Below are 19,360 nucleotides of genomic sequence, written 5' to 3'. Positions count from 1 at the left end.
CTTTCACCAGATTGTAGTTTTCAGACTTGTTCCTTTTATTCTGTCCTTGAATTTCCTTTGTTTGTTTCAACTTCTCTATACAATTTAAGTAACCATTTTATTAAGCTTTCTGTTTTGTCTGTTATATAGACAGTTGTTCCCTTTGTCCTTTTTTTAACCTTCACTAAGTTTTTTCAACCTTGGTCAGAAATAGTGAGAAGTTTTCATTTACTTCACTAGAAACATTGATGTCTTAAGAATAATTCCTTCTCAAATGACATATATCATTGTAAGTAATTTGTTCTTGTTTTGTAGGTAGAATCGTACTAAGTGGGGTTCCTCATGTAGAAAAACTGCTCGTGGCTATGTAATCGATTATATATTTTCATTCCATAAAATCTGTAACCTCAGTTTTCACCATGTGTTCCTCATTCTCTGTACATTGGTACCTAAACTGCTCTTCCTGGTACTATAGATTTTATCATTGTCCCCTATAAGTCTCTTTCTATTCATAGTGATGCAATAGGATAGGAATGCCTGGCCACTGGCCTGATTCCTCCTACTTGTTCCTCAGACCAGAGTCAATGTCCTGGGTGGAGACTCTTGTGTGGTCCTTCTTATAATTACAACAACCATCATGGAATTATGAAAACGTTTATTACTCACAGTCCTGTATGCCCAAAAGCCACACAGGAAGCCGTGTGTATGCATGTGTGTGTAAAAGAGAGAGAAATGGACTTGGACTGAAGGACTCTGCCTCTATTGGGGACTAAGGGCAGGAAGACTATGGTTTTGTGAGCTTGCTTTTTAAAAATGTATCTTTATTATTGAAAGTATTACAGCTGTCCTCCTTTTCTCCCCCCATTGACCCCACTCTTCCCCTCACCTGTCCCCTCCCTAGGTCTTCACCGCACTATTGTCTGTGTCTGTGGGTTATTCATATATAAATATAAGTTCTTTGGTTAATTTTTCCCTCCCCCCTTTCCCTCTGAAGATCCACACTCTGCTGCATGCTTCCATGTCTCTGGATCTATTTTGTTTGTCACTTTATTTTGTTCATGGATTTCACAATTAAGTGAGATCATGTGATACTTATCTTTCTCTTAGCGACTTATTTCACTTAGCATAATACTTTCCAGGCCGCTCCATGCTATTTAAAAGGGTAAGAGATCATTCTTTTCCACAGTTGCACAGTGTTCCATTGTGTAAATGTACCACCATTTTTTTATCCATTCTTCAATGGATGGGCACCTAGGCTGTCTCCAGATCTTAGCTATTGTAAATAACGCTGCTATGAACATAGAGGTACATATATTCTTTCTGATTAGTGTTTCAGACTTCTTAGGTTATATTCCTAGAAGTGGGATGACTGGGTCAATTGCAGTTCCATTTTTAATTTTTTTGAGGAAACTCCTCACTGTTTCCACAGTGGCTGTACCAGTCTGCATTCCCACCAGCAGTGTCCTAGGGTTCACTTTTCTCCACATCCTTACAAGCACTTGTTGTTAGTTGATGTATTGATAGCAGCCATTATGGCAGGTGTGAGGAGGCACCTCACTGTGTTTTAATTTGCATCTCTCTGATGATTAGTGACGTTGAGGATTTATTCATATGACTGTTGGCCATTTGTGTGTCCATCTTTGGAGCAGTGTCTATTTAGGTCTTCTGCCCATTTTCTGATCGGGCTGTTTGTCTTCCTTTTGTTGAGTTGTATGAGTATTTTATATATTTTGGTTTTGCTTTTTATTTGAAACCTAAGAGCAGGAATTGAGGCAGAGGAAGGAAAAGCAGGGTCACTCATGTGGTCAGTTGTCTAGGTTACTCAGGGTTTTCAAGAGGGAAATTTTATAATATGTTAATTCTTGTGTCAATATCACAGAAATTCTGTGTCTGTTCCTGTTTCTAATTCCAAATGAACTTTGCTCCCTATATGTATCCATTGTCTAATGTGAACTTTCTCCCTTTGCTTGTTTTGAAAATGCTTCTAACTAAAAATAAAATTTTATATATTAATTGTCCCAAAACAAAACAATTAACTCTATAATAATAAAAGCATAATATGGTAATTAAACCAGACATCCGAACGTCTTTCTGGACATTATTCTGGACATCCTTCTGGTTGAAGTTGTGGGGGAGGGGGCCGAGGTAGTGGCAGTTAGGGGCAATCAGGCAGGCATGCAGAGTGGTTAGGGTGATCAGGCAGGCAGGGAAGTGGTTAGGGGTGATGAGTAAGGCAGGCAGAGTGATTAGGGTGATCAGGCAGGTAGGTAGACGTGTGGTTAGGAGACCGTGGTCCTGGATTGTGAGAGGAATGTCCGAGTGCTGGCTTAGGCCCAATCCCGCAGGACCTAAACCGGTATTTGGATATCCCCTGAGGGGTCCCGGATTGTGAGAGGGTGCAAACCAGGCTGACGGACACCCCCCGCCCCACGCTGCTGTGCATGAATTTTGTGCACCAGGCCTCTAGTTTAAAATAAAAGGGGGAACTTCATGGGTGAATGCAACATGAGTGCTTATGCAGTAGCTTTGTCATACAACTGGCAAAATAGTTATTTGTGATGGATGTATTTGAAACAAAAGCTTATTCAAATACACTACTGTATTTCATACCTAATTTCCAGGTTTCAATGTTGTAATTAGCTGAGCATCCAGAAAAGTTATCATAGTTATTGGCAAAACTTGTTTATCAAATATCTATCTGCCAGTGGGATCTACTTGGAAATATAAATGAGAGGTTCAGGGACAGGAGGAGCAGTGAGGTGGTGTATATATGACATTCTGAGCTAAAGATGAGGTAAAACTCCTGAGGCTTCAGAAGGGAGGAAGGACATTGCAGGACAATGAGAAGAGCAGACGTTCAGTAATTAGAAATTTGCCCTGCCCTCTCTATAGGTCATAAATAGTATCTCTGATGATAACTCTTATTATTGGCAAGACCTAATAATAAGGGTCTCTAAGGGAGAGGTAAATTCTTCAAGGGAGAGGTAAAAGTTTCTCTTGGACTCCCAGGGTCTCAGGTGCCTTGAGCTAAAAAGCAATTAAAGTACATGTACTGGGGTGACTCATTTTGAACCCTTACAGTAGTGACCCAGTTTCATTCTTTTGCCTGTGGTTGTCCAGTTTTCCCAGCACAGTTTATTGGAGACACTGTCCTTTCCTCATTTAACATTTTTGGTTTCTTTCTCCTAAATTAAGGACCTTATGTGTGTGTGTGTGTGGGTTTATTTCTTGGCTCTCTATTTTTCCCTTGATCTATGTGTCTGTTTTTATGTCAGGACCATACTGCTTTCATTACGTTAGCTTTACAATATAGCTTGAAATCAGGGAATAGGTTGCTTCCAGCTTTGTTTTGCTTTCTCAGAATTGCTCTGATTAGTTAGGGTCTTATGAAGTTCCACATAAATGTTACGTTTGTTCTATTTTTGTGTAAAAAATGACTCTTCAGCCCTCAGGTGTAAGACAGTGGAATTCTATTTCTAAATCCTGCTGACTTGTACATATAAAGTGCCTCACATCCAGCCAGGTTGAGATCTTGCTGGTCTCATAGCTGGTCAAGGTGGACATACTAGGGGCCAATCAGTTGCCCCAGGTTGGGATCTGCCTCTGAATGTGGTTGCATAATTGGTTGAACGATACCTTAGAAACAAGAACACTTTTTCATGCACTGCTTTAGCAGCAGAAGAACGAATACTGATTAGGAGAGCAGACTCTGCAGCTAAGTAGCCTTGTTTGTGCCCTAGTTTCAGCACTTACTAACTGTGTGACCTGGGCAATTTGCTTAACCTTCCAGTTCCTCAATTTTCTCAATTTTCCTTAATAAAGTTATTGTGTCAGTTAGTGTTCTCATGTATCAAATTGCCTGAGTACTCCATAACTTAAAGTGTATAAGTAGGAGTCACTGGGTAGATCTGGTCTCTCTTATGCTTCTGGTCAGGGCAGTGGCTCCGCTGACCTTGGATGAGTCTCTCACACAAGTTTTGGATTGACTGGTGGTAGGCTTGTCTAGTGGCTTCAGTTGGAACACTGGGGCTGGAGGCTTATTCTAGTTGGTCTGGGCTTGTTTACACAGCCATGACAGTAGTCTAAGAGACAGATGTGTGCAAGGCTCAGAATTAGCCCAACATCACTTCTATCACATAATTCTGCTGAAAGAAACCCATAAGATTGAAGGGGTGGGCAAGCAGACTCAATATGTTATGGGAGGTGCAAGTCATATTGGAAAGTGAGAGAATACAAGGATTCCACTGATAGGGGTCATTGATGCAATCAATCCCCGTCATTTTAAATCTATTCTATTTACAGAATTCATGTTGAAATTTTACACTAAGTAGAAGAAAAAAAAATCTACAGTCAATTTGGTGATTCTACTCTATTAACTGCTGGGAGCCGGTCCATCCTTGCTGTTTCCAGGGACCTGGCATATATGGCATACTGTTCTTAATATGTTTGCTCACCTTCTTGGCACTATGTGTTTTAACCAAGGTCACCTCTCCGAGAAAGGTTGTTTCCCCAGGTAGAGATTTTCCCCTGAAGTTAGGGAGGGAATAAAACCCCTTAACTAAGTGCCAGGTGGGTAATTAATCACTTTAACTACGAACAATCATGCTTAAGCTACATAATCTTTACTCCCTGGAATGGAGATAAGAAACACCCTAACCTTTGGAATAGAGATTGATAGGATTGGAATCAACTGGTATAAATACAGATGTAACAAGACAGAGAGACACAGAACTTAGATGAAGATCCTAGAGACAGAACTTAGAAGACAGAACCTACACAGAACCTAGAGACAGAAGAACTTTGCTGGAGAGAACATGGCAGAAGATCCTGGACAGAACCTGGCTACAGAACTTGGTTGGAGAACCTAAACCGAACCTGGCTGGAGAACCTAGCGAGAGAACATGGCTACAGAACCTGGCTGGAGAACCTGGAGAACCTAGCAAGAGAATATGGACACAGAACTTGGCTGGAGATTGTGGCTAGAGATCCTGGCAAGGCTGCTGATCAAGTGAACGCTGTCTCCGTGTCATTCCTTCTTCGCCGACTCTGTCCACACCTTTGGGGACCCCTGGACCTGCTGGGGTTGGACCCCAGCAATTAACAGATCTAGTGAATTCCCAATTTCATAAAATTGAAACCAAGCCAGAATCCCTTCTCAACCAAACCCCTACCCTAATGTCTCACTTTCAAGGAAACAGACCTGAGTACCTTTTCCTTATATTCACCAAAGTAACTTTTACAGACATAAATCAGGATCTTGTGGCACTAGTCCCCGCTCTGGAATTTTGATAACATAGTGACACATACCTTGAGTTGGTTTTATGAGAACTAAAATGTTCTACCAGATAAAAAACTACGGACTCTCATGACCGCAGTCACATAAACCCCATTCTATCTGACATTGGATGACTGATGATCACAACTCCTAAAAGAGCTCATTGTAACACCAGCTCCAACCAATCAGAATATACCAATGAGCTGATCACCCATTGAAAACCCCTACTTCCAATTTCACCCTTTAAAAGCAACTGCCAGTAAAGAAACCAGGAGTTCAAGTTTTGAGCACTACCTTTCCCATTCTCCTTGCTCAGTGCTACCAAAAAAAGTGAATCTAACCTCTCCACTACAAATCTCATGTTCAGTGTGTGTGACTCACCTGGTAGCTGGTAGACAAACTCTTCATTTACAGAAGTAAATGTGGTTCTGACTTGGAGGTCTTGGTGCATTAATATAGGAAATGTAGTTCATTACTAAAATCAAGGTCAACCTTCTACGTTACATCATTGTATCTAAATTTCTAAATTATTTTAGTTTCATATTAATTGAATCATTCATTCTTTAATGTATGTTATCACCAAATTTCTTTTAAAATTTTCTTTCAACATTAAAAGTGAGAATATTATTGTGTGTGTGTTATATCTTTGTGTGTTGTGGTTATTTGAAAGTAAATCAGGTAAAAATGTACATACATGTATATGTACATACACTTCATACCTATGGAAGAGTTATTAGACATACTCTATGTTTAAAAAACATTTTCTTTATTTCTACTAAAATCTACCGGAATTAGGTTTATTGTTCCATATCACCAGCAGAAATAAGGAAACAGAGGATCAGGCTAATTACATTTTTTACAATTATATAACAAAAATATTAAAGCTTTTGTGTTTTTTTTGAGTTATGTATATGAACCTATGCAGTATGTACTCTTAATTTTTGCATAACTCCTTTAATTCAGAAATATTTCTGTTAACTGTTCACTTTATTTTATGTTATTATCCTCCAATAAATTATTTCAAAATTTTCTTAGAACCAATAAACAGATTCAATAATGATACAAAATCAATATATAATAATCATTTGCATCTATATGAACAGTCAGAAGAGAAATTAAGAGAACAATTTCATTTCTAATTGCATCAAAAAGAATTACATACCTAAAAATAAACTATAAAACATTGCTAAAAATATTGAAAAAGGCACAAATAAATGGGAAGATATTCTGAGGACTACCTTTCCCATTCTCCTTGCACAGTGCTACCAATAAAGTGAATTTAATCTCTCCACTACAAATCTCATGGTGCCTGGTGGACAAGTTTATGGATAGTCTGTGTTTAATATTGTTAATGTCCATACTATTGTTAAAGAGAAAACCACAGGCCCAAAATGGCATCACTCCAGTTAAAACCCCACGATGCTAAATCTAGATTTCATACTGGATTTAATGGAAATTTCAACCTCTCCCAGAAGCTTAATTTTAATCAACCAGCCTTGAATTTTCTGGTCAAGAACCAGTAAGGTAATCTGTCACATGGGCCTTCCTCATCCCCCACAGAAAGAAGTGGGAATCTGTCTGATAGAAATCCTTCCTCCTCCTCTTCCTTAAAATAAAAGATGTCATGGCCCCCAAATAACCCCTTTTCCCCCTCAGTTTTTATAACTCCTTTGTCCCTCCCTCTTTCCTATAAAAACCTATTTTGTACACCCCTCTGTGCTCCCCTTTAGTTTCCAGATAGGAACTTTTACCTCTCCCTTAAAGCATTTAAATTTTGAGTCTTGCCAACAATAAGAGTTATCACCAGAGATAACATTTTGTGACCTATATGGAGGGCAGGGCAAATTTCTAATTACTGAGCATGTTTTCTTCTTATTGTCATACAATGTCCTTCCTCCCTTCTGTAGCTCCAGGTGCTTTCCCTCATCTTTAGCTCAGAATGTCATATAAACGGTACCTCACCGTCTCTTTCTGTCTCTGAACCTCTCATGTATGCATCCACTGGGAGGGAGATATTTGAGAATCAAGTTTTGCCAGTAACTATGGTAGTTATGATTGTTCCCTATAAGTCTCAGTCTATTGATAATGATGCAATAGGGTAGGAATGCATGGGCACTGACTTGGATCTTACTTCTTTCTCCTGAGACCAATCCCTATGTGACCAGATGAGACCTTGCGGTCCTTATTATAGTTGCAACAATTGGACCCTCAGCTAAATAAGACAATAAAATCTGGAAATTATGTATGAAATACAGTAGCATGTTTGTAGCACAAGTACCTGATTAAGCTTTTTTTTCAAAGACATCCATCTCAGATAATCATACTGCCAGATGTATGATACTACTACTACAGAGGCACTTATGATGCCACCACTCATGAAATTCTCTTTTTATTTTTATCTTTTATCTTTAAAAAATTTCTTTTTTTTAAAAAATATATTTTATTGATTTTTTACAGAGAGGAAGGGAGAGAGATAGAGAGTCAGAAACATCGATGAGAGAGAAACATCGACCAGCTGCCTCCTGCACATCTCCCACTGGGGATGTGCCCGCAACCCAGGTACATGCCCTTGACCGGAATTGAACCTGGGACCTTTCAGTCCGCAGGCCGACGCTCTATCCACTGAGCCAAACCGGTTTTGGCTAAAAAATTTCTTTATTGATTAAGTTATTACATATGTGTCCTAATCCCCACTTTACCCCCCATTCTCCCCACTCATACCCTCACCCCCTGTTGTCTGTGTCCATTGGTTAGGCCTATATGCTTGATTTGAGACTTGAAATATATGCAATTTTATTTTTAATTAGAAGAAATTTCAATACAAGCAAAGGAAGGAAATTTGCATTAAACAATGGATATATCTAGGAAGCAAACTTTATTTGGAATTAAACACAGATTTTGTGATTTTTACACACGATTAACATATTATAAAATTCCCCTTGTAGAAAAACCTGAGTAACCTAGATAACTGACTGCAGGGGTGACCCTGTTTATCCTTCCCCTGCCCTAATTCCACTCTTGTTTTAAAGAAAAAGAAAACCCACAAAACCCTAGCCATCCTGTCTTGGACCCCAATACAGGCAGAGCCCTTCAGTCAAAGTCCATTTCCTATCTGTCTGTCTGTCTGTCTCTCTCTTTTACACCCCCCGCCCCCACACTATCCTGTGTGGCATTTGGGCATGCTGGACCTGTGAGTAATAAAACTTACATGATCATAGTTCCATGATGCTTGTTGCAATCATAAGGACCATAAGGATCCATGTAGTCATAACATTGACTGTGGTCTGAGGAGCAAGTAGTAGGACCCAGGCCAGTGCCCAGGCTTCACTATCCTATTCCATCACTATCAATAGAAGAAGACTTATAGGGGAGAATCATAAAGTCCACAGTGTCAGGAGGATCTGTTAAAGTAGTGATGTACAAAGAATGAGGGACACATGGTGGACACAGAACAAATTACTTACAATGATATATGTCATTTGAGAAGAAATTATTGTTAAGACATCAATGTTGCCAGTCAATTAAATGAAAACTTCTAAATATTTCTGATCAAGGTTGGAAAAAATATTGTGAAGGTAAAAAAAAGACAAAGGGAACAACTGTCATATAACAGTCAAAGCAGAAAGCTTAATAAAATGGCTACTTAAATTGTATAGAGAAGTTGAAACAAACAAAGGAAATTCAAGGACAGAATAAAAGGACCAAGTCTGAAAACTACAATCTGATGAAAAAATCTCAATTTCTGGTTTTGAGTCTTGGAGGACTTTTTCTACCTCAGGATGGTTGTCCCTCTTCTACCTGTCACCCCGTAGAATCTTTTCAGGGCCCTCTTTAAGTCTTTGTTCCTGAGACTGTAGATGAAGGGGTTCAGCATGGGTGTGACCACAGCATACAACACTGAGGCTGCTGCACTTGAGTGTGAGCTGTGAGTAGCAGCAGAGCTGAGATACACTCCTAGGATTGTACCATAAAATAAGGAGACAACCCAGAGGTGAGACGCACAGGTAGAAAATGCTTTATACTTCCCCTGAGCTGATGGGATTCCACAAATGGAGGACAGTATCTTAGAGTAAGAGTAAAGGATACCAGCGAGGGGACCAGCACCCAGTAGCACAGCTGCAAAATATATCACCATGTTATTAAGAAAGGTGTCGGAACAGGCGAGTTGGAAGACCTGTTGGATTTCACAAAAATAGTGGGCGATTTCAAAGTCTGTACAGAAGGACAGCTGCGATACCATTACGCTTTGTAAGAGGGAATTCAGTCCACTCATGATCCAGGACACCAGAACCAGCAGTCCACAGAGCCGGGGGTTCATGATGACCATGTAGTGCAGGGGGTGGCAGATGGCTACAAAGCGGTCATAGGCCATTATGGTCAAGAGGATGTCATCCAGCCCTGCAAATAGTATGAAAAAATACATCTGGGTGATGCAGCCTGCATAGGTGATGACTTTGCTCTGGGTCAGGATGTTCACCAGCATCTTTGGGATGGTGGTGGAGGTGAAACAGATGTCTACCAAGGACAGGTTGGAGAGGAAGAAGTACATGGGTGTGTGGAGGTGGGAGTCTGAGCTGACGGCCAGGATGATGAGCAGGTTTCCCAACACAGTGATCAGGTACATGGAGAGGAAAAGCCCAAATATGAGGGGCTGCAGTGCTGGTTCCTCTGAAAATCCCAGGAGAAGAAATTCTGAAATTGGGGTATCATTGCCTCGTCCCATGTGGTGAAGGTGACTAGAAGGAAAGAAAAAATAGCATCATCAATTTTCAAACAATTGGCTATTACTATCACAATTGAAATGCTACTATTATATTTTGCAGTAAAGTAATTAATATCTATTTTTTGAACATATCATCTCCTTTAAGACATACACCCCAACCCATGACATCTCTGATTAGGAATTTCTGTCCTCCTCAGACCTTTTCCCCAAGGTGGCCATGGGCTACACAGGTTTTTTTGTTGTTGTTGTTGTTCATTTTTTTAAAAAAGTCTTTATTATTGAAAGTATTACAGATGTCCTCCTTTTTCAACTCCATTACCCCCTTTACCCAGTTCCCATCCCACTGCAGTCTTTCACCATCTTATTGTCTGTGTCCATAGGTAATGCTTACATGCATATAAGTTCTTTGGTTAATCTCTTCCCTACTCTTCCCCTTTCCCTCTGAGATTTGTCAGTCTGTTCCATGTTTCTATGCCTCTGGTTCTATTTTACTCATCAGTTTATTTTGTTAATTAGATTCCTTGTTCATTTACCTTGATTTTTAGTTTCAATTATTGATAGAAACACTTTTATTGCCATTCTATTCTTCATATTTTCTATCTTTTTCTTCTCCTTCTTTTCTTCCTCCCCCTCCTCCTCATTCTTCTTTTCCTTCCTCCTCTTTTTCTTCTTCTTTGGAATTCCCTTCAACATTTCCTGTAGTACTGTTTTGGTGGGAATGAACTCCTTTAGCTTTTTCTTACATGTGAAGCTCTTTATTTGACCTTCAATTTTAAATGTTGGCTTCGCTGTGTAGAGTATTTTCAGTCTTAGGTCCTTGATATTTATCACTGAATATTTCTTACCACTCCCTTTGGCCTGCATGGTTTCTGTTGAGAAATCAGCTGAGAGTTGTATGTATGCTCCCTTGTAGGTAACTAACTGTTTTTCTCTTGCTGCTTTTAAGATTCTCTCTTTGTCTTTTTCTAAAAGATGTATTTTTATTGATTTCAGAAAGGATGGGAGAAGGAGAGAGAGATAACATCAATGATGAGAGTGGATCATTGATCAGCTCCATTCTGTGCACCCCTTACTGGGGATTGAGCCTGTACCTCAGAAATGTGTCCTTGACCCTTCAGTCCCAGGTCCATGATCTGTCCACAGAGCCACACCAGTTAGGGCTACAGCTTAATAATTATTAATATCCTCACCTGATGGTGAAGATTATAGTATCCATTGGCCTATGATAGTGGACAGAAAATCAATATACTGTATGTAGTGAGCTTATGTATCTCCTTCTTGTGGGTAAATGAATGGTTACCACTATGAAGGGTTGAGACTGATTATTTTCTTCCTCCTCTCAAATGTCTTATTGCTTCCCAACACCTCGGTCTCCAATTCCACAGACATATTTCAGTTCCCTGTCATCCCTCCCATCTAACAGGCAGACACCCCTTTAGCCAAATATTCACATTGACTCAGAGAGAACTTTAAAGCTGATCATCGAACTCTCTGATTAAAATTCCTCCCCTAGTGATACCTCACTGGAGATAGAGGCCAAAATTCTATAGCTTCAATCATGAGTGTCTGTGAGCTTTGGGCCAGCTCCACCCTCACAGAGCCCTGGCCTCCCTCACGCTGGTCTCCTACACATTGAACTGAGTCCACTTCACCTGCCACCACAGCTGCAGGGCTCAGAGGCTTTATGGGCTCACTCTCCTCTGCTTGGGGTCTCCCCGCTGGTCTTTTGGAATCTTTCACCCCCTCTCCATCCTCCAAATTCAAGCACAAAAAATGCTGGATCACAATGTAAAAGGCATGTCTTATTCTGGGACACAGTGAAGCAAATCTGGAATTCAACACAATAAATGCAAGAACTGGTTAAAGGCCATTTCCTGCTAATGAGGGAAAAGTAATAAGAGTGAAGAGCCCAGCAGAGGGCCAGGTGCAGAGAGAAGAGGGAGCCAGCATGGGTGCTGAAGTTACCTTTGACTTAAGGGACCACACACTGACTGGAACTTCACTGCTCCACCGCCTCAGCACAGCGTCCTCCCCGCCTCTGATCTAATTGTGATTCCTGCACCTATTCCATGTTTAGATCACTCTGGTGTTTACATGGCTCAATAGCATCTTTCCTTTGCTAATAGCATGTTATACAAACACCTACTCTCCCTCCAATTTAGTTTAGTGTGGCTGATAAACATGTGTTCTATGACAGGATTCTTTGAAGTTAGGTGTGGAGGACAGGCTTGAGGAGTGCTCTCAATGTTCTGAGATCAGGAGCCATTAGGGTATCAGATTGCAGTTGTAGAAATGAAATAGAATGGAATCACGGAGGCACAACAGAAAGTAGTAGAGTGTGTCATACACAGTGGGGGTTCATACATAATCATTTCATGGTTCCCTTTGTTCTCTCTTGTGTGTATGTGTGTGTGTGCATGTGTGTGTGCGTGTGCAAAAATGCTGGATCACAATGTAAAAGGCATGTCTTATTTTGAGACACAATAAAACAGATCTGGAATTCAACACAAGAAATGCAAGACCTGCTTAAAAGGCCATTTCCTGCTAATGAAGGAAAAGTAGTAAGAGTGAGGAGCCCAGCAGAGGGCCAAGTATAGAGAGAGGAGGGAGCCAGCGTGGGTGCTGAAGTTTCCTCGGACTCAAGGGACCACACACAGACTGGACCTTCACTGGGCCTCTTGCCTCATCACAGCGTCCTCCTCGCCTCTGGTCTAATGGTGATTCCTGCACCTGTTCCATGTTTATTAGGTCACTCTGGTGTTTATATGACTCAATAGCATCTTTCCTTTGTTATTTTTGGTTTTGAATTTTCATCTCTTTTGTGACACAACTGATTGGGGGGCACTAGTCCTGGTTCTGTTCCTTATCAACCTACAAACCATCCCCGAACATTTTTTTTAATTAAAATCCTGCTTATGTCACAGCAATTGATACCCTTTCTTCACATATTTATCCCTGAGAATGGAGCTCACTGACTATTCATTTATGTAGTTTGATAAATGTGTGTTTTTCTATGGAAAAATGTTAAGGTATGGAATATTTATAATATAAACAATGGCAGGGAAAATAAACATTGTTGAATATTGTGTATTCAAATATTGGCATTAGTAAAATTGAATAAAATTGTAAAAGAAAAGAAAAGCCAAAATAAAGATACAAAACTGGTATAAATAAAGATACAAAAATGTACTTTTAAAAGGCAGTGGAGAAAGTAGTATCTACAGTTATAATTTATACCATTGTACTGGGCCATCTTTGTATAATGTGAGGTTAAATGAGCATGGCTCACTGATTTTGTTTATTTATGTAGTTTTATTAATGTGTGTTTTCATATGGAAAAAAGTTAAGGTATGGAATATTCATAATATAAAAATGGCAGGGAAAATAAACATAGTAAATATTGTGTATTCAAATAATGGCATTAATAAAGTTGAATAAAATTATAAAACTAATTTCAGAAAAAGCAACCCCCAGCACCCTGTCCCCCCAATAAAACAAACAAAATTTTAATTACATCAGATGGGTTTCCAATCCTAGGTATATGGGCAGGATGTGGAAAAAAATACAAAAATATCCTTTTAAAGGATAGTGAAGAAAGCAGTATCTACAGTTATAATTTCTACCTATATAAACATCAATAGATTATGCTTAGAAAATGAATAGAAGAGATCATTAATTGACTGCAAAAGAATGGTTTTGCCAAGGTTAAAAATGAAAAACTGTTTATGTTTAAAAGTAATAGGTGAAGACACAATATGACAGACTGATAGAATTGACCACACAAAATTAATACATTTTCATCCATTTCCCTAACTCCATCTATACATATATAAATGAATTCTATGCCAAACAGCAATGTTTTTAGGGGGAAACTAATTTAGCATACTAAATGTATTAACTATATACTCGCCCACCTAGCACACAGATATGGAAGTCTCTCAGCTCTGAGCTGGCCTGGTTAGGCTCTCAGGTCACCTCAGGGGGAAATTCTGGGATGCTCTCCTTGAATCTTCCCACAGCATCCGCTGCACTCTCACACTCACCTGGATGGGTCTCTGAAAGGAAGGGCTCCTTTTAGAAGTCTGAATTGCTCCCTGGATGGTTATGTTGGAGACTGAAGCTCTATTTTCAGATAAAGGAGCAGGGAGGACTCAAGCTTTAGTCTCAGAGTCAGACTCCCAAAGAAACAAATACGTTCTGTTTCAGCCTAACGTTGCACATGTTGCGAGTCTGCTGCAGAGGAGGTATTACTTCTCCTTTATCTGTTTGTTAGGTGCTGTTGGCATTGTTGCTCCCACTTCTGAGCACCCGGTTTCCCCGTGGACACACTGGTCTGAACAGAATGGAAAATGTACCTGCTGATTCTTTGTTCCCAAGGGACCAGGTTAGAAGTTAAGTGAATCCTATTTTTGTTAGTCCTTCTCCATGATACTCTTAAAGTCTCATCTCCCAGCACCTTATCCAACTTTGAATTACATTTTCTCTAAATTCCAAGACTGAGCAAGCTGGCTTGACTAGGAACTTGGATTTTTAACGTATTGACCTGTCGTGAGGCACAAGCCATGATACCTCCAGAGAATTTCTATTTCTCTCTTCAATAAGGGAGAGGACTGTGTGACTTTGATGTGAAGCTTGGGCACCACCCTCCTTGGCTTAATGACACATTTGCCAGATCAATGAGAAATTTCATACTTATATCAGCAGATAAGAGCTGCTATTTAGTCCCACAGTATAAGACCTTTGTTAATTATGAGACATAATTATATAATTTAATGCTATCCAATCTGAGTTTAGTACCTTATATGCATTGTTTGATTTAAATTTTATAAAAGTTCTTTCTCTGAAGTGCTAAAATTATGACCTTCATGCTCCATTGCAGAAGTGTGATTGAGAAAGTTTAGTGATCAACCCAACATTATAATTAGAGTAAGGAATAGGTTTTGATTAGAATGTGTCATGATGCTTTCAGTTCTCAAACTGTGCAGTGGTTCCTAAAGAGAGAATATCTGAAGGTAGACTGGTAAATACTTGCAATACCCAGCACAAATAATTATGTCATATTTAGAAGGTAAAAATTCCTAGTCTAGATGAGACCTTCTCTAACTTCACAGCGCATATTATTGACTAAAAAATATTATTGCCTAGGTGTTTTATCACCAAGATGATTTATTCAGGAAAAAAGAAAGTATTGTAACCCATGCATGTAGACATGGCAAGCCGTATGCATACTCTAGCCTGTATGCCAAGATGGAGGGGTACTTATGGAGAGGGAAGGAAGAAGGAAGGGGCAGTTAGAACCATGGGGTTTTATAAACATAGAATTCCTCTTGTAGGGCTCTCACAATTACATACAGTGTGAGAAATTCCCTCTTTGAGTAGCAAGTTTTGGTCCGGTTGTGGAGTAAGGGGTAGGTAGTTGTAGGCCATCTTCACCAAAAATTGTGTTTGCTTAAGATTTTGAATGAAAGATGTACAGTCATGCACTGCTCAGCAAACAGGGACATGTTCAGAGAAATGCATCCATAGGCGATTTTGTCATTGAGTGTGAATCAGAAAGTGCACTTATGCAAACCTAGACGGTATAGCCTTCTACTTCCCTAAGCTATATGGTATAGCCTGTTGTTCTGTAGGGGTGGAGAAATAATTTAACCTATACCTTTCTGGGTTCTTGGCTTACACATTCTACATAATAAAGGACCGAACCGTGAAAAAACCGGTATCTATGGTGCACAATGACCACTAGGGGCCAGACACTCAAAGCAGGAGCTGCCCCCTGGTGGTCAGTGAGCTCCCACATGGGGGAGTGCTGCTCAGCCAGCAGCCGGTCTCATGGCTGGCTAGCACAGCAGTGGTTGAAGGAGCCTCTCCCGCTTCCATGGCAGAGCTAAGGATGTCCACTGCGAGACATCCCCTCACACCCCCGCCAGGGCTTCCGGACTCCAAGAGGGCACAGGCCGGCCTGAGAGACCACCCGCCCCCTCCCATTCCCAAGTGCATGAATCTTGTGCACTGGGCCTCCAGTCTTTGTAATAAAAGACAGATTGTCAGGAAAAAAACAAACAAAGGTTTAATAACATGTATACCTCCTATATATGTGGGAGAGAACTAGGAAAACTAAGTAACTCCTGAAAATACCACCTTCACCACCATCATTAACTGAAGACAGAAAAAGATGTTGTGGGAAGGGAGTCAGATATGGGAGGTTACCAGGGAAAACATAGTAAACAAGGTAAGGTTGCTATGCAAGTTCAAGTAATTGTCTTTTGCACTGATATGAGTTTTTAGATATAAGGTCACTGCCTCCCCATTCCTAGTACAGGCTCAGACAGCACAGTCCTTTGTGGGCTGTGAGCTCAGATAGAATGGGAGGGGGCCGGGAGCGTGGGGCTTGTGCAGTCCCCTAGGCTGATGCAGATGGGAGGGGAGTGTTTGCCCAGGAAAGATGGCATTGGTCTCGATGTGGCTTCTTCTGCAAATATTTGGTTGTAAGACTTCTGTTCAGCTGCTTTCAGTTGGTTATTCAGGTTGATTTTTGTATAATTCAGTTGTGATTCCAGTTCAGGGCTGGGAGGAGGAGAGAGCAACTTCCACCAGCTCTGCCGCCATCTTCCTCAACAATTCTACTTTAAATCTTCGTGTCTAAACTTTTACTTTCTTTTAGTTTCATGTGAGTTTAGTAATTTGTTCTTTTAAGTTCTATTCTCTCCAGTGTTTTCAAGTTTTCTTTAAACATTCAAGGTGAATATATTAATGAGTCTGTGTGGGACATATATGTCTATGTGTTTATTATAAAGAAAATCATATAAAGTGTACATAGATGTATGCATACATAGACTCCATACCTGTGAAAGAGTTCTTAGACTCACCAAATATTTTATTTATTAATCAAATTGACTGAATTAGGTTTATCATCTCACATCACCACCAGAAATAAGGAAGCAGAGGGTCATGGTGATTGCATGTACTCTTAATTTCTGTATGGCTCCTTTAATTCAGAAAAGTTTGCATTTTAAATACATTCAGTTTATTTCATTCATTCACTCCAATAAGTTATTTAAAATAAAAACAATTTGTTACAACCAATAAATGAATTCAGCAACATTGTGAGATACAAAATCAATTTACAGAAATCTGTGGTGTCTCATAGCAAACTGTCAGAGAGAGTAATTAAGAAAATAATCCCATTTACAACTGCATTAAAAAGAATAAAATACTAGGAGTAAACATAACCTAGGAAGTGAAAGAACAGTACATTGAAAACTATAACATATTGTTTGATGTTATTGAAGAAGACACAAAAAAAGGCCTTAGCCAATTTGGCTCAATGGCTAGAGCGTTCAGTACATGCCGGGATTACAGGCTCCATCCTCGGTAGGGGCAGTGCGGGAGGCAGCCGAACAATTATTCTCTCTCATCATTCATTGATGGTTCTATCTCTCTCCCTCTCCCTTTCGCTCTGAAATCAATAAAAATATGTTTAAAAAACATGAATAAAGACACAAGAATGGAAAGGTATACTCTGCTCACTAATTGGAAAAATTAATATTGTTATGCCCTACCACAGGCTCAAAAGGCCATCACTCATGCTAAAAGTCCAGAATGCCAAACCCAGATTTAATCCTGGATCTAATGGAAGTGTCTACATCTCCCAGAAATACAATTTTAATCAGCCAGGTTGGAATCTTTTGGTCAAGCACCAGTAAGGTAATCTGTCACATGGGCCCTCTCCATCCCTGTAGAAGGAGGAAGGAATCTGCATGAGAAAAGCCTCTTGTTCTCCTCTCCCAAACAAAAGATGTCAAGCCTCCCCACAAATCCTTTCTTTTCCATTATTAATAGCTCCCTTATGTTCATCTTCTGTTTTCTGCAAAAACCTTCTACTTTTGTATGGAAGGAATCTGCATGAGAAAAGCCTCTTGTTCTCATCTCCCAAAGAAAAGATGCCAAGATTCATGAATCACTTAATAAAGCCAATTAGATATTCAAATTTACTAGATTGAATTAAAGAAATATCCAAAGCAATCTATAGATTCAATGCGATCTCTAGTCAGTCCTTGTTGTTGTGACCTCTAACCACTGCAGGGGGTTTCCTGCTATAAATTGTTCTCTCTTTGATCATGCCCACATGTTCATGGTGGCTTTGGTTTCTTATTCTCCTGCCTCATATCCATATAGAAGCCACTGGGACATATATACTTGATAATGAACGTTCCCAGGTATTATTGTAGGTATTCTGGACACAGAATTGAATAAGATAATAAAACTAGGAGATTAGTTATAAATCCTAGTAGCATGATACTAGTGTAAATACCTGACATTAAACTTTTGATGTATGTGGCCTGTGTTTCAAAGACATCTATCTCAAATAATCCTATTGCCACAGAAAGTAAGTACCTACAGCCAAGCCCATCTGTGTGGCTCTTCCCTACAAGTGCTTTCACACTACAATGGCAGCGTTAAGTAGCTGCAACAGAGCACTGATGGTCCAGCAATAATCTTTATCTAGCTCTTTACAAATATGTTTGGCAGTGACTGCTCTAAGTCACTATCAGGTACTGGTTTTATATTCAAAGTGCTCTTTCCCATCGTAAAGAAATGCTCTGAATAGCCTCGCTGGTCAGAAAAAAAATACATTCCTGTGTGAGTTTAAAGATGTGAATGCATTTAACCCAGATGAAAAAATGAAGAATCGGTTCTGGGAAACTTGTACAAAGGACATCCTATCTCTGCAGCCAAAATAATTTACTCTCCATCAAGTGCATCTTCAGAATTGATCTCTGGTTTTCAAAGTTGAGGTCAAAGGGAAGTGTCTGGGAGGTTCCTGTTTGGGATGGGTGTGGTCAGGGACATCACTAAATCTCTGGGTCAGACACTCAGTGTGACTCACAGCAGCTCAGAAGCTCAGGATGTTATCCTGTCCATGTGTCCTGCCTGAGGGCTTACATACCCTGGGGAGATGTTCATTCCAGGGGAGGTGGACCCATCAGTGGGAAGGGGATTTGCATCTGGCCCGAAGGTGATCCCATGGAGACCAAACTGGCAGAAAAGTTGCCTTTTATTTATGGTCCCTTGGTTCCGAAGGGACTGAATTGCTTAGAGAACTGAGCAACAGTAAAAGAGTCCATTTAATGAGGAGCCCTGAGAATTCAGCCTCTGGACCTCCCTCTGCAGACTCCCCTGCACCTCCTCAGCCACAGGCTAAGAGCATCCTCTCTGTGCCTCTCTAAGATGTTCCCCTGCTCTGGAAAACCGGCACCTGACCTGCATTTCTTGCTCTTTCCACATCAATTGTCCAAGGAAGGAAGGACCGGTAGAGCCAAATCCAGTGAGTGATGCCACTGGGGGTGCCAGAGTGAGCACTGTGGGAAAGCATCGTGGGGCGA

The 19,360-nt window shown here is 40.1% G+C and overlaps 1 protein-coding gene across 1 annotated transcript; it reads right to left on the bottom strand.

Moving 5' to 3' along the window:
* Window positions 1-9,023: 9,023 nt before the first annotated feature.
* Window positions 9,024-9,977, bottom strand: LOC102763831 (olfactory receptor 7A10). The gene has a single exon (XM_006752793.1). The coding sequence runs from the start codon at window positions 9,975-9,977 to the stop codon at window positions 9,024-9,026; it is 954 nt and encodes a 317-aa protein (XP_006752856.1).
* Between the last annotated feature and the right edge of the window lie 9,383 nt (window positions 9,978-19,360).

Source organism: Myotis davidii, unplaced genomic scaffold, assembly GCF_000327345.1.
Source record: "Myotis davidii unplaced genomic scaffold, ASM32734v1 scaffold1271, whole genome shotgun sequence".
NCBI classification, from domain to species: domain Eukaryota; kingdom Metazoa; phylum Chordata; class Mammalia; order Chiroptera; family Vespertilionidae; genus Myotis; species Myotis davidii.
Note: the sequence above shows the minus strand (reverse complement) of the source record. Positions and strands in the feature narration are given on the sequence as shown.